This window comes from Bactrocera latifrons, unplaced genomic scaffold (assembly GCF_001853355.1).
Source record: "Bactrocera latifrons isolate USDA-ARS-PBARC rearing strain unplaced genomic scaffold, ASM185335v1 scaffold_115, whole genome shotgun sequence".
NCBI lineage: Eukaryota > Metazoa > Arthropoda > Insecta > Diptera > Tephritidae > Bactrocera > Bactrocera latifrons.
In genome coordinates, this window is record NW_017534575.1 from 369,791 (window position 1) to 384,814 (window position 15,024).

Genomic DNA, 15,024 nt, shown 5'->3' on the forward strand with positions numbered 1-15,024 from the left:
AATTGTAAGAATATACGCACTTATGTACGTACATATATGTATGCATTAATTTGTAACAAACTGCAGGAAAATGAGCAATATTCTTCACTCAGTTAATGTTTAGTTGTCTTTGAAAGTACATGCAATTCCATGGAACGTTGGCAGGGTAAGTTGGCCGTGGTAACTGGCGCCAGTGGTGGCATTGGTGCTGCCTGTGCTCGAGCTTTGGTGGTGGCAGGTCTACGTGTTGTCGGTCTTGCACGGCGAGAAGCTAAATTGCAGGAGCTCAAACTCAGCTTGCCTCCAGCGTTGCAACCACAGTTCATACCGCGTCGCTGTGATGTATCTAAAGAGGATCAGGTTGTAGCGGCAATCGATTGGACGGAACGTATGTTGGGTGGCGCGGATGTACTGTTAAATAATGCTGGTATCACACGTGAAACGGAACTGGTGGCGCCTGAAAATACTGAGAAGATACGCCAGGTAATTGATACTAACGTTATGGCCGTGTTATGGTGTACACGTGAAGTGTTCCGCGGCATGATGAAGCGTGGCAACGAGGGCCATATATTGATCATTAACAGTATAGCTGGGCAGCAGGTGTTGAATTTTATTGATGTGCTACCCAGCTTCAATATATATCCGGCAACTAAGTTCGCCATTACGGCGATGACGGAGACTTACAGGCAAGAATTTCAACTGCACAAGAATAAAGTTCGTATTACGGTGAGTATGTAGTGTCATTAAGCTTAGCCTTAATTAATTAATTTTGAAATAAGTAGTAGTATGGTATATTGACTTCTCTGTTTCTAATTCTATTGCTATATACATTTCAAAAATTTCTATTTTAATTACAAAAATTATATAGCCACATTCAAAGTCATATTTATCGGATATACGGTCTAGTGAAATGAAATCATTAAATTAAATTAAACGTTTTATTTCGATAACTTGCAGCCATTTTTAAAGTAATTTCATAATACCATTTTCCTAGAAATCCTTATTGCCCTATCATCAAAGTTGCTTTTCATAAGCTAGAAACAAATAGTAGTAACTTGATGCCAGTTCAAGGTTATAAAGTGAAGTACGTAGGTTGCTTTTTATATATAATTTTTTTTTTGGATTAGAGAACAAAAACAAAGATTATTCTTCGAATGTTTAATTGTTTTTTTTTTTCAAAATATTTTCACTTAAGATCTACAGTATGCACTTTCGCATGCGGTTGAACTAATTGTCTAAGCACTTTTGCCAATTTGATTGAGGTATCGCCGCCTCTTCAACTTATTTTGGACGATATTTCCGAAATTTGTCTAGGAGTGATCTACGACCTCGATAAACGCTAGTCCTTGATGGAACTTCATAGCTGAAAATTGAATTAAGCTCAACGATGCAATCCACGTCGAAATTGATAAAAAAACAATCGTGCGAAAATGTTCGCCATCTAATTCCTTTTTTTTTTGCAGAAATGAATATTTTAAGTTACTATAAACAAACCTGAGTATGAGTATAAAATCGAGAAATGCCAGATAGTAACACCAGGGCAGCCAAATCGCGAAATATAAAAGGCAACCCACACACTATTATGAGTAAAAAATAGTAAAACTTTGTTCATAATTTATGCTTCAAAATCTATATCGTCCCCCTCAATGTAAATTCCCTTGGCCCCAATACACTTGTTGCAATAGGTTTTCCAATCCTCGAAATAATTTTTCAAGTAAATTTCCGGAATAATCCTTCAATGCGCGTAGCGATTTACGTTTAATATCTTCAGTTGACTTAAAACGGTTTCCCCGGAGCGGTCGTTTGAGTTTGCTGAACAACCGGAAGTCATATGGTGTTAAATCAGGTGAATACGGTGGTTGCCGCACGATATTGGCGAAAAACTCCCGAAGAAACAATGCAGTATGCCGACGGTGCAATATCGTTGTCGAAAAAAGCTGGTAACATAACTTTGATTGTTGACCTGCTTTGGCGTTGTTTTTTCGGCTTCGGCTCACCTTTGCCATAATATCCGGTCGATTGATCGCCTGTTTCCGAGTCGTGAGCATAGATCCAAGACTCAACGCTAGTAATAATACTTTTCATGACTTTCTGGTAGTCGAAAAGAATTGTTTCACAGTCGTTAACGCGACGATTTTTTTTCGAAAAAATTGAGTGATTTTGGAACCAATCGTGCTTTCACTTTTCTTTAGACGCAAATGATCTTTAAAAAAAGTTTCCATTGTTCCTTCCGATATTCCAACGAAGCCAGTAAGATTTCTGACTGTTAATCGTTGATTCTCAAGCACCAATTCCTTTATTTTATCGGCGTCTTGATCATCAGCTGGTTTTGGTGGAATGGAATAATTTATACCACCCAAAAACAAATGTTTTTCATCGAAAAAGTTGCCGATTGCTCATTATGTATTTTACGAATGGGGTTTCGAGCGAAATTTAATTTAAAAAGTATTAACATTTCTGTTAAAACTTAATACCCTCCTACTAATCAATGCTGGGTGCTTCTGGTCCAATTGTGGACAGTACAGTTTCGAGTTAAAAGTTTACATGACGGTCTGACTCTACGATTTACATTATTTTATCGACATCTCAAACTTGGCTCACCTGGCTCTTAAATTTTGACAATGGGGTTTTAGTTCTTCGTGAGGTTTAGAAATTGAATATATTAGAGGCAAATTTGGTAAGGATACTCCTCATGCTAGATCGATTTGACAGCTTCTACAACTTTTTCAAACGTTTCCTGATTATTGTTGACACATTTTTTCAATAGAATATAATAACGTTCCCATTTAGAAGAGCTTCATCTAGTATTTTTATATTCCTGTACTTCCGCTTCTTTTTTAATACTCGCCACCTTCATTCATAAATCTTGGATATAAACATTTGTAGTCCCATTAAATGGTTACGTGCATTTTCACTTTTCCACCACTATTTGTATTATATTAAACTTGACATTTTGACATTTGGAAAGGGTATTTGTCCCGGTGCCGTCAACACAAACATATTTCCGGAAGAAATTCATTTCTATGTGAAGCATATGGCACGTTTGGAGCCAGCTAATATAGCTGATGCAGTTTTATATGCGCTTCGGACTCCGCCCCATGTCCAGGTGGGTAACCAACATATTTGTGAATATGCCTGTATAACCCTATATTAATGTGCACTCTTCTCGAATGTTTAGATTCATGAGATCACGTTAAAACCGATGGGGGAAATATTTTAATGCAAATAATTTTCATTTGTTGAAGTGCCATAGCAAAAGGGACTGTTTTAGCAGAAAATATTGTATGAACATAGTATTGTATAAATAAATGTAAACTGTTTTTGGAACTTATATTTGCGCGTTTCCATTTTGTGTACCTAATTTCAAGATCATACAAGAGATGGCATTCTTTTTTCATTTCTTCTCAAAAAATGGTTGTGTTATTTACTTATTTTAGTTAGTGACTAATTTCTCTTATTTCTTTTCATACTTTTATAGCTGGTACACGCTCGTCTTCATACAGATCGATGAAATCTTTTAGCTGTATTCTTCGAAAGGGTTCAAGTCTCCCAAGAGATAAACTAACATAAGCAGCTTGTGGCGTGGTATACGCGTCACTGTGGGCTAAGGTATCCTCTCTACAAATTGGGGATCTGCTTTACAAATCAGCATCGATTCTGTGACCTTGCGGCATGACAACTGCGTATACACGTTGATTACGCTGCAAGCACTAAAGAGAATAGATAGGAGATAATAAATCCGAGAGAGCAATTATAAACTTTAAACTATTCCACCATAGATTTTAATATTTCTTTTCGATTAGGCATTTGAGTTGATATATTTTCGTTCAGTAGTTACTGGATTACTCCAGTAGAGTTCTTGAATGTTCTACCAGTTACTTTTGTCTAAGTCGTATGCCGCATTTGTGTTGGATCGCAGCATCTTAGGTAGCAGTAAGAAATGTATCAGAAATGTGACCCCAAAGCGCACTTATATCTAGGCACTAATGAGACTACTGCTTAGATGTGCATGCGTATTCGAGTTGCGACAAAGTAATTCGTCCCTTTCTTCGTATGTACTTGCTATTTTTGACGCACGTACGCAGCGGTTCGTTGTAAAATTCGGCCAATTTCGCTGATGTGTTTTCATGGTCGATGAGAACTTTCGACATGGTAGAGCTGACACTGTTTTGTCCTTCTCCAAGTAGTCAATATCCTAAATCACAATTTGTGAACCTCAAAAAACGCGGGTAATCACCTTACTGACCGACAAAGCAGTCTTCGGTTTCCCCGGTACATGTTTGCCGTGTGAAGTCCACTGTTATACTGTCCTTTGGTGTGGTTACAGTGAAAACATTTCGTCGACCGAAATACGCCTAAACGACATCATACTTTTGTGAAATGGTCTTACTGTTGCGCTTGCTGTTCAGACGCTTGTACGCCACCATCCTCCGTTGAACCTTTCCAACCAATTATATGTTGTCATCGTTCACGCCTCTGCACCATACAGCAGGACGGCAAGAATGAGTCACTTATAGAGTGGGGTCTCCTTTTTTGTGATGCATGCTTCTTATCAGTTCCTGGTTGCTGTATTTGAATACCTCGGATGGTAGTCCATTGGCCTATACCGCTTTGTTGTTCTTCAGGCGGGTATTTGCTATTCGAACTTCTTTATGGTCGGGCAAAGGAAAGTCTGCTCGATCATCTCCTGCTGTTATGCTTTCACTGGCATTCATAAGGCTGAAGAAGTGTGTCCTCCATAATTTTAGTATTCTTTGGGCATTGGTTACTACATCAACTCTGGGGGTTCTACAACAGTATTTTCGTGTTTTCAAACCTTCTGTTAAACGCCGAATTTTTTCGTAGAATTTTCGAGCATTACTCCTGTGGCTCAGCTTGTCAAGGTTTTCATACTCAAGCATTTCGGTCTCTCTCTTTTTTGTCTGCAAATGCGTCTCCCTTTTCAATTCACGGTATCTATCCCATCCCGCCCGTGTTGTGGTCGATTGTAACGTTGCGAGGTAGGCAGTCTGTTTCCTCTCCGCTGCGACACGGAACTCCTCGTCGTACCAGCTGTTCTGTTGCCTTCTCCGAAAACCAATGGTTTCGTTTGCAGTTTGAAATGCCGTCCCACAGTTCCTTAAATAAGCAACAATAATAGTAATTAGTCACAGCTTTCTTCTAGTTTAGAGTTAGTATCGAAAGGCTCAAATGTCTAAGTATCAAAACTTATACAAGGGTTGTTCACTCTAACGGAAGTAAGTGTTCATGATACACGAAATAACTATAACTTTTAATTGGACTATAAGTTCGTTTTACAAAACTTACCAAAAGTCTTTTTTTATTCTTTCTTGGAACTTATTTTTTTGATTCCATTTTTATTCTAAATATAATTAAATTAATTAAATTGAATATAGCAGTTTTTATCTTTGCTCGTGTCCGTCTTTGAATTCAGTAAAAATCTTATCTTTCTAAAGTATTGGTAATTTTCACCATTACTAATATTTAACAACAATAAGTTTCCAATCTCCAAGCGTTTTGAATTTACTTCTAAATATAAATATCCGTTAGTTGCGTTAGCACTCAAACAAGTTGTAAGCGAACTCATACTCCGGTCACAAGCAACCCGCACATGTACCAATGAAACTTAATGCAATTGTTAAAACCATTATTGCTATCAGCGCTGCAATTTTTGTCAACAACAATTAACATAACTACAACAGTTTCTTCAACCGAAGCGAGCCGCGCAGCTCAAGCGAGCGATCATCGCCCCAGCCACGCTTACTGAATGCCTACCATGCGCCACAGCAAAACTGGAAACGCTTTAATGGCAAATGTTAAAAAAGTAAAAGGCGACGTCGACTCACGTTGACGCTGCTGCCGGCGTTGTCGTTGCGCCGTCGTCTGGCGATTTTCTTGGTTTGGTCGTTTCTTGAATTGTGTACTTTCAGTTCGTTTGGAACCTTATGCGAAGTCGGTTGAGTGCGAATTGACGCTTTCGCGAAAACAGTGTTGTATATTTTTTGAAAAATCATCGTTGCGCGTTGCAGTTAAATCATTTTATGCTTGCGGTATTGTAACTTTTGTTATACTCACGCCTGCTTTTGTTTTATATTTACCACGCTTACGTATTCTGGACACTTGTGTGCTTGTTTTGACCCGTTTTCAAGCGCAAATCCCTGCGCGTTAAGTCCGGCATCGCATTACCATTCATCACGTTGCCGACGTCGTCGAAATGGGGTGTTCTGCTCGGCTAATTGGCAGCAAACACACTTAACAAGCAATATAATAATAAGCAATATAATAAGCTTAGGCTCTCTTACTCCATTTACACTGGTGTGTGGCGACGTTTGATCTTACAGTGCTCGCCTGCATTTTGTGTTAACGTGAATTTGTTCTACGTGAAACTGTGTTGCATTTGTTGACTTGTGACTTGTACAGCAAAGGTAATAAGTAGCAGTCTATCAACGGAAAATCTGAAAAATGTGAAATGTGAGCTGAGCATTGTGGCAAATCGCGTAAAAGTGTAAACCTGTCAGCAGAATATACGTATACAGTAACAAAAATCCAAAAGAAATTAATAACAAAGAAAACATTTACAAAAAGAAATTAACGTCAGCAACCTGTTGTAAAGTCATCAGCACACACATACATATGTACATATAGAACAAGTGCAGCGATACTTGCCCACAGTTGCAACTACTGCAGCAACTAATGATTTTCCCGTGCATGATTGTCTCAATACTTTTATAATAAATAGAAAAAAATATATTTTCTGCCGGCATTTGAGTGATTTTCCCTCCCGGTGAAAAGTTTTGCTACTGTAGCTCAGACGCGCCTAGACCCCTTTTTCCAAGCCTAGTACGCGCATTGCTGCTGACGTTCGCTTGAGTTTGCAGGTAAATCTATATGTGTATTACACGCCAGCGCAATAACTTACTCTCCGTTACCGGATTGCAATGTGCGCGCTGAAGTAGAAAGTTGCTGTCAATCGCATTGTTGGCAACTTAAGTGCGCGCGTGTGTGTTTGTGCTTTTCTTTTAATAATTTCGCATTTTTCGTGTTTGTGTTATTGTTTTATGCGTACATCGTCATAAACATATATACAAAATTAAAAAATACACTTAGTGCCCTTGATTGAAAACTCTGAGCCATATAGAAAATGTATGATTTCGTTGTGTTATTAGTGTAGCGTTGCATAAACAAAGCTTTTAAGTTCAAAAATTGTTGGTGAGATTGAAAGCCGATAAATTTGAATTAAAAAAAAAAAAAAATTTAATTGTTTTTTGGTGAAAAAGTCAATTTCGCGTGAAGATTATTTATTGTCTGTGCAATAAACGTTGGATGATACTTTTTAAATTTGAATATTAAAAATATTGAAAATACAACAGCAACAAAATGTCGGATATATATTATTGTAGTAATAGCAAGGTGAGTGAATTTTAGAGGAATTTATATTTCTTATGATTGCAAAACTATAATTTAGCTGCAAATTTTACGCGAATCAAATATTTTTCTTGTAGATATTTGACATTTATAAACTAATTCCCATCTGAAAGCAGGGAAATTATTAAATAATAATAAAAAAACAAATCTTCATCACTTTTTCACGCCTGTCTGTAAAAATTACATACCGAAATTTTAAATGAACATTTAATTATTTTTTGTTTATTTTTATGTAAGAAAAATTTTATTTGCCGGAACAAAATTCATTTAATTTTTTTTAGCAAAATATACATTTTTTCAATGTCTGCCATATTCTCAAATGTAGACTTTTTATATCTTACATACCCTGTTGCCATTTGCCACGAATTTTGTAACACCCAGAAGCAAACGTTGGAGACCTCATAGAATATATATATTGGGTAGTCGAAAAAGTCTTTTCGTATCTTTTCAATAGATGTCGTTGCAGTCGTATATCTCCAGTGATACCAATCACATTGTGTCATACCATATAGTGTTGAAAAGATGATCTTTTTTTTATATCCACCAATGAAATTTATGAAGCTTACGGAGACGGTCCGCTGAATGTTTGGTGGTATTGAAAAGGAATCGTTCACTTTGAGCTGCTCCAGCCTGATCGAATGATTGATTCTACATTTTACTGTCAGGAACTGGTGAGGTTGACGCAAGCAATCGAAAGAACTGATCGACGGAAAGGGCTTCGTCTCCCATCAAAACAACGACAGACCACACACACTTTTGATGACTCGGAAGAAACTGGGAGAGTTTGGCTGGGAAGTTTTGATGTATCCACCAGATGACCCTGACCTTGCAACATCGGACTACCATTTGTTTGGGTCAATGCAGAACTCTCTTAAGGGAGTAAGGTTGGCATCAAGTTGTCGGAGCTTCTCGCCGAGAAACCAGTAAAGTTTTACACTGATGTAATAATGTTACATTTTTGGTTCATTAAAGTTCATTATAAAAAAAAGTTGAAGTTTGATTAGAAATGGGAAAAGACTTTTGCGACTATCCAATATATATGATCAGCGTGATGGTCAGAGCCGATTCAGACATGCTCATCTGTATATACGCAAACTAGTTCCTCAGTTTTTAATTAAGACCACTATATACCACTAGAGAAAATGATTGTAGTATGAAATTTAGCATAGGTTATTTTGCAAAGTATCGCTGCAATCCCCGATCAGATTGGGCCACTACAGAAAACTCTATCAATTTTTATCACATTTTTGTAAATATTTAATAATTAAACGAATCTTTTGTCTAATTTTGTAATTTGTTTATAATTTTCTAATATACAAAAGCAAGTTTGTTGCTTAAGTCTTTAGTTTACAAATAGAAAAATGAAATTTTCAGGATTTTCACTACTTGTCTAATGGATAAATGCCTTTTCTGCTTGAAAATATTGTATGCGTAATCCACCCAATATAACCTTAACAGCTCTCTATTTCACATATCGGTAATTTATCGCTAGTTTAAGGGGTTATACTCGTATACTGTCAGAAGCCCGAAAAAACCGAATTTTTAGGATTTTTTTTCTGTGGAAACTTTTAAATTTGTTGATCTAATACTTTGTACACATATTGTGGTATCTTTTTATTGTATTTTAAGTATTAGTAAAAATATTTTTTGTGTGTATTCTTAAATATACAGCTGTTGGCAGCTAATTAGAAACGCTCCCTTTTTTGTAGGTGGCTGATGAGTAAGATGATATAAATTTTTAAAATACCGTTATTTATTTTCCTAAAGGTCGTGTTGTTCGTGTTACCCTATTTACTACTAAATTCACTCTGTTTTGTAGTTGTGCAGTTGAAGTTTTGTTAATTTTTTCCCAAATAGTAAATGCGTTATGATATAGAAAGTGAATTAAGTGCAACAGCTAATTAGAAACAGTTGTTTATTCTTCTTCTTCTTAATTGGCGTAGACACCGCTTACTCGATTATAGCCGAGTTAACAACAGCGCGCCAGTCGTTTCTTCTTTTCGCTACGTGGCGCCAATTGGATATTCCAAGCGTAGGCAGGTCTTTCTCCACCTGGTCCTTTGCAACGGAGTGGAGGTCTTCCTCTTCCTCTGCTTCCCCCGGCGGGTACAGCGTCGAATACTTTCAGAACTGGAGTGTTTTCGTCCATTCGAACAACATGACCTAGCCAGCGTAGCCGATGTCTTTTAATTCGCTAAACAATGTCAATGTCGTCATATATTTCATACAGCTCATCGTTCCATCGAATGCGATATTCGYMGTGGCCAACGCGCAAACGACCATAAATCTTTCGCAGAACTTTTCTCTCGACTCATCAGTTGTTGTTATCGTCCAAGCTTCTGCACCGTATAGCAGGACGGGAATTATGAGTGATTTATAGAGTTTGGTTTTTGTTCGTSGAGAGAGGACTTTGTTTCTCAATTGCCTACTCAGTCCGAAGTAGCACCTGTTGGCAAGGGTTATCCTGCGTTGGATTTATAGGCTGACATTGTTGGTGATGTTTACGCTGGTTCCAAGATAGACGAAATTATCTACAACTTCAAAGCTATGACTGTCAACAGTGACGTGAGTGCCAAGTCGCGAGTGCGACGACTGTTTCTTTGATGACAGGAGATATTTCCTCTTGTCCTCGTTCACTGCCAGACCCATTTGCTTCGGTTCCTTGTCCAGTCTGGAGAAAGCAGAACTGACGGCGTGGGTACGCCAGCAGCTGTACACTCTTGTAAAAGATGGTACTTGCTCGATTAAGTTCTACCACTCGAACTATTTTCTCCAGCAGCAGGTTGAAGAAATCGCACGATAGGGAGTCGCCTTGTCTGAAACATTGTTTGGTGGTGTGTGTGTCGATTCTCCTTTCACGGGTCTTTTCCAAGATTTGGCGCATGGTGAATATCTGGTCGGTTGTTGATTTTCCAGGTCTAAAGCCACATTGATTAGATCCAATCAGTTTGTTGACGGTGGGCTTTAGTCTTTCACACAATACGCTCGATAGAACCTTGTATACGATGTTGACGAGGCTTATCCCATGGTAATTGGCGCAGATTATGGGGTCTCTTTTTTTGTGGACTGGGCATATCACATTTAAATGTGCATGCTCTCGTCCGACCATATTTTACAAAGAAGCTGATGCATGCTTCTTATCAGTTCTTCGCCGCCGTGTTTGAATAGCTCGGCCGGTAATCCATCGGCTTTGTTGTTCTTCAGGCGGGTAATTGCTATTCGAACGTTTTCATGGTCGGGCAATGGAACGGAGCAGACGTCATCGATTGGGGTATCGCCTTCTTCCGGCGTTGTTGGGTCACTGCCATTCAGCAGGCTGGAGAAGTGTTCCCTCCATAATTTAAGTATGCTCTGGGCATCGGTGCCTAGAACACCTTCGGGAGTTCTACAGGAGTATGCTCCGGTCATGAAACCTTCTGTAAGCCGCCGCATTTTTTCCTAGAATTTTCGAGCATTACCCCTGTCGGCCAGCTTATTAAGCTCTTCGTACTCACGCATTTTGACCTCTTTCTTTTTCTGTCTGAAAATGCGTCTTGCTTTCCTCTTCTACTCTCGGTATCTATCCCATCTCGCACTTGTTGTGGTCGATCGTAACGTTGCGAGGTAGGCAGCCTGTTTTCTCTCCGCTGCGACACGGCACTTCTCGTCGTACCAGCTGTACGTAAGGAGTTTGAAATGACGTCCCACAGTTCCCTTATACCGAGTTGTTGACGAGTGCTCTCAGAGAACTTGCGCCCCTCTATATGGCCATTGTAGTAAATGCCACAAGGACTTACTCGTTTCTGTCCTTGTCCCGTCCATCGCATTTCTTGGACGGCGGTGATTTCAGCCTTTATTTTCGCGAGGACATCAATCAGCTGGGCAGCGGCACCTTCCCAATTAAGGGACCGGACATTCCAGGTGCATGCCCTCAATTCGTAGTCCTTATTTCGTTTTCCATGGTCGTCATCAAAGGGCTGTTGCAATTTTTTCATTGTGGGTGTTTTTTACGTGGTCCCAAACCCAGCGCACAACTCTATGTAGGGGATGTTTCGCCTTCTCACGTTAGCTCGCCTTCAAACGGATGTTCTTTGGCTACCCAGAGGGTACTTGGTCAAAGACCGGAAGTCGTGAGCGATCAGAGAACTCTCCTCACTTGCGTGAACTTCTATACATGACTGCGTCCTCCAACGGTTGTTTAAAGAATTAAAATTTCTCAAGGTGTTAATTTTTATTAATAATATTATTGATTTATAGTAAGTATGTGTTTCAAAGTTGATGTTTAAAATATATTAAAATGTATTATTCAAGTTTTTTAATGAGGAAAAGCTGCAGTTGTACACCTGCCCTACGTTTTTGACCTTCTTCAGTCTGTAAAGGCTTACAAAAAATTGTGAATCAGATCAAATGCTCAAAAAAGATCTTTTCAATGTCCTTAAGCATATACAGAATTTTAAAACTGTTTCCAATGTTGCACGCAAAGAAAATAACGGGAAAATAACGGGAAAACTGCAACAGAAATGGACCACAGAAATAATACTATCTCGTGAAGGGACCCAAAAAAAAGTTCAACTGACATTTTACATGAAATTCATGGCAAATGCAATGTCCAAATATCAAGGAGAAGAATTGTGTAGGCGAATCTGGACTTCACGGCAGGGGAGCACGCAGGAACCCACTTCTGACTAAAATTCGTAGAGACGACGCGTAGACTTTGCCAACTCTTATGGGCTTATGTTGTTTAGAACGATGTAACAGAAATTAATTATTAGGTCCTGATGGTCGAAGGTATGTTCGCCGTCCAATAATTTAAGAATTTGATCCTCGCTATGTTCCACGCGTAGTTGAGTATGGTCGAGGATCAGTCATGGTGTGGAGCTGTTTTGTCTGGAATGGTATTGGTCTACTCCATAAGAATGATGGAATTTTAAACAAGTCAAAGTAAGAAAAAAAATGCCTTGTTGCCATGGGCTGTTTGCCTGTTATAAGGAAGATAACAATTCAGATCATACGTCTAAGTTGACAGCAGTTTTTTAATGAAAATTCTATCAATGTTTTAGATTGGGAATCGTCCAGCCTAGACTTAATTCCTACAGAACATCGCTGGGTGATGTTAAAAGAGCCATATGCTCTAAAAATACCCCAAATAAGAACGGCATGGCAAGCTACACCATTGGTGGGCTATCAGAGTCTTATAACGTAAATTCGGAATCGATGTGAAGCAATTTTAAAGTAAAAGAAATAACCAACAGAATACTAACTGAAAGTAGCCAACTTTTGGTAATATCATAATTTTTTGTTGATAAAATATTTTCGTTTCTAATTAGTTGTCGCACTGAAATCGTTGATTTCACATGTTTTTGTTAAAATCTTCAAAACAAATAGGAATTTTAAACAAAATTTTCACTATTAGAGTTGAAATTTAACATAAGTTTCAATAAAAAAGGGAAAATACAATAAGTATAAGTGATTTATTGGAAAATAACAAAATTTACTTCCAACTAAGTGTCGTTTTAATTAGCTGTCAACAGCCATATAACCCTTTAAAAAAGAGACCCAATGAAGAATGAGATGAATTTTGAACTAGCATAATAATTAGACGATTTATAAGAAAATAGAAAAGAAATATATTTCATTATTAACAAGAAAGCTGCAAATATTACGCTCTATTAGTATTTAAATTATCGCCTTTGGTTTTGCATTTTTGCAAACCTCGTTTGTTTTGCGGTATATCTTATATTCAAACTTTTACTTTTAAAAGCCTTTGTTACATATACAATTATTTCTTCGTTTGAATTTTCTTGAAATATTTGCGCTTTCTACGACTTGCTTCAATAACTTTTGCTCACAATTCACTCAGATATGCGCTGTCAACTAACAAAGCTATGCGATAGTGTTGTGTGCCACATAGGCCTAGAATGTCTAGTGTAGCTTAATTTAAATTAAAATATCATCCAGATATAGGTCATTTGACTTAGGTTATTGTTCAATTTGTGTCATACTTTTGGTTTTTCTACCACTTAAATGGAATTTCTCTTTTATCACTGCGCTCTGAATGGCGGATTAATTGAGAAGATATTCTCTTTCAGTTTATGAGAAAATTTATTCGCAATTTTAAATATTTATTTAGATAATATTCGAATCTATGTTTGCGCGCTGAATTTACAGCATTCTTGAATATTGGTTTGGCAATGCATACGTACATGAATTTAGGTTATATTGAAGCTAATGAAAGCAGATTAATGAATTTGTGTCAATTTTAATTTAATACTTCTTGATTTTCTTTTGCTATATGATTAAAGCTATAGTCTAGTAGAACGATAAATTTCCTAAGAATCTGTGAGTTTTGCAATCTAAAATTATTTCCTACGAAACTGTGCAATTTTAAATGATTTTTCTAAGAGGGGGTAAGGGTTTTAAGGTAAAAAATAGACTGTTTTTGCAAATTTATTTTTTAAATATGGTTTAAGTAATTTTATTCGGACCTTTTATACATTATTGAGCCTACTTTTAAAAATCTAAGGTAATTTCTTCATGCAGAAATACTGAACGGTAACAGGGCTTCTCACAGAACATGTTGAGAAAAGAACACTTTGCGGTGTTGATCATAATGTAGACAAATTATAATCAAATCTTCTCCCATTGTATTCCGATAATTTTTTTTTACATTTTTAATTTATAATTTTTTTTTGTTATATTTTTAAATGAAAAAAAATTACTAAACGATGGGGGGTTATTTTATATGCCAAAAATGTATACACAGTTCGTAAATGACAGTGAACACGGACTTTGAAAAACTAGTTTTGATAAAAATGCATCTAAAATGTATAAACTAAAAAGTTACGAAAAAATTACCATATATTGTCAAAAGTGTGCTCAATAATGCACAAAAGGTCCGAATAAAAATACTTAATCCATATTTAAGAAATCAATTCGCAAAAAAGTATTTTTTTACCATGAAAATAATATAATGGGTTACAAAAATCGTAGGGAAAATTTGTGCCTTAGAATAATCAAACTTTTAAATGGTTAGGTTTGCGAGTAAAGTCTACAAGTTGTTGGAAACGAGATATGAACCTTTCTAATAATAAGAAAAAAATTGAAAACTGTAAGGCGGAGCACCTTCCCGTTACAATTCAAAGCTCATACGTGGGAAGACTTTCATAGAAGTCCCTGTAGACCCTGTAGCTTGAGCGATTCTGATCAGAGACTTTTAGCCTTTTAAAATGATTTTTTAAATAAAACTTCCTAAATAGAATTCTTTAAAGCTATTTTTAGAACAGAAAATGTCGTTTTCCCCATACACTATTTTAAAAACCACTGTGGCAAATTTGAATACCAGTGTGACTAAAATTTGTATTTTTTTCGTATTTATTTTAGATAAAAGTATATATAATATTATATATAGATTGTAGCATGCCGAATTTCCTGACGATATCTTGTGAAATAAACATTTTTTTTTATACAATAACTTGATTTTTATCGATCAACTTGTATGGGTGCTATATTTTATAGTGGTCCGATATCGACGTTTCCGACAAATAATAAGCTTCTTGGCAAGAAAAGAGTTTGTGGGCAATTTCAGACAGGTATCTCAAATACTGACTGATTAGTTAGCCTTATACAGACGGCCAGACATAC

The 15,024-nt window shown here is 37.1% G+C and overlaps 2 protein-coding genes across 5 annotated transcripts in view; both read left to right on the forward strand.

The window, feature by feature from the left end:
* LOC108976441 overlaps positions 1-15,024 on the forward strand; it is an 89,766-nt gene that overhangs the window by 4,556 nt on the left and 70,186 nt on the right. The window contains exons 1-2 of one of the 4 annotated variants that reach the window (XM_018945559.1): positions 5,928-6,857; positions 7,087-7,389. The exons of 1 other annotated variant lie outside the window; for it this stretch is intronic. In XM_018945559.1, coding sequence (XP_018801104.1) covers positions 7,357-7,389 — 33 coding nt within the window. In that variant the 5' untranslated portion in view covers positions 5,928-6,857; positions 7,087-7,356. Of the gene's footprint in view, positions 1-5,927; positions 7,390-15,024 lie in introns of those variants that run through there. 2 more of the 4 variants (XM_018945564.1, XM_018945548.1) reach the window with 2 other exon arrangements.
* On the forward strand, positions 84-3,310 carry LOC108976503 (farnesol dehydrogenase). Its single transcript, XM_018945660.1, has 3 exons — positions 84-705; positions 2,948-3,085; positions 3,158-3,310. Exons 1-3 carry the CDS (start codon positions 130-132, stop codon positions 3,197-3,199), a joined length of 756 nt encoding a protein of 251 aa, XP_018801205.1. The 5' UTR covers positions 84-129; the 3' UTR covers positions 3,200-3,310.

Bases quoted from the DNA above. Each gene is read 5' to 3' on its own strand.
- LOC108976503 (XM_018945660.1), top strand. From the start codon at position 130: ATGGAACGTTGGCAGGGTAAGTTGGCCGTGGTAACTGGCGCCAGTGGT. The intron at 706-2,947 runs GTGAGTATGTAG...ACATTTGGAAAG, and splicing joins AGAATAAAGTTCGTATTACG to GGTATTTGTCCCGGTGCCGT. The intron at 3,086-3,157 runs GTGGGTAACCAA...TCGAATGTTTAG, and splicing joins GGACTCCGCCCCATGTCCAG to ATTCATGAGATCACGTTAAA.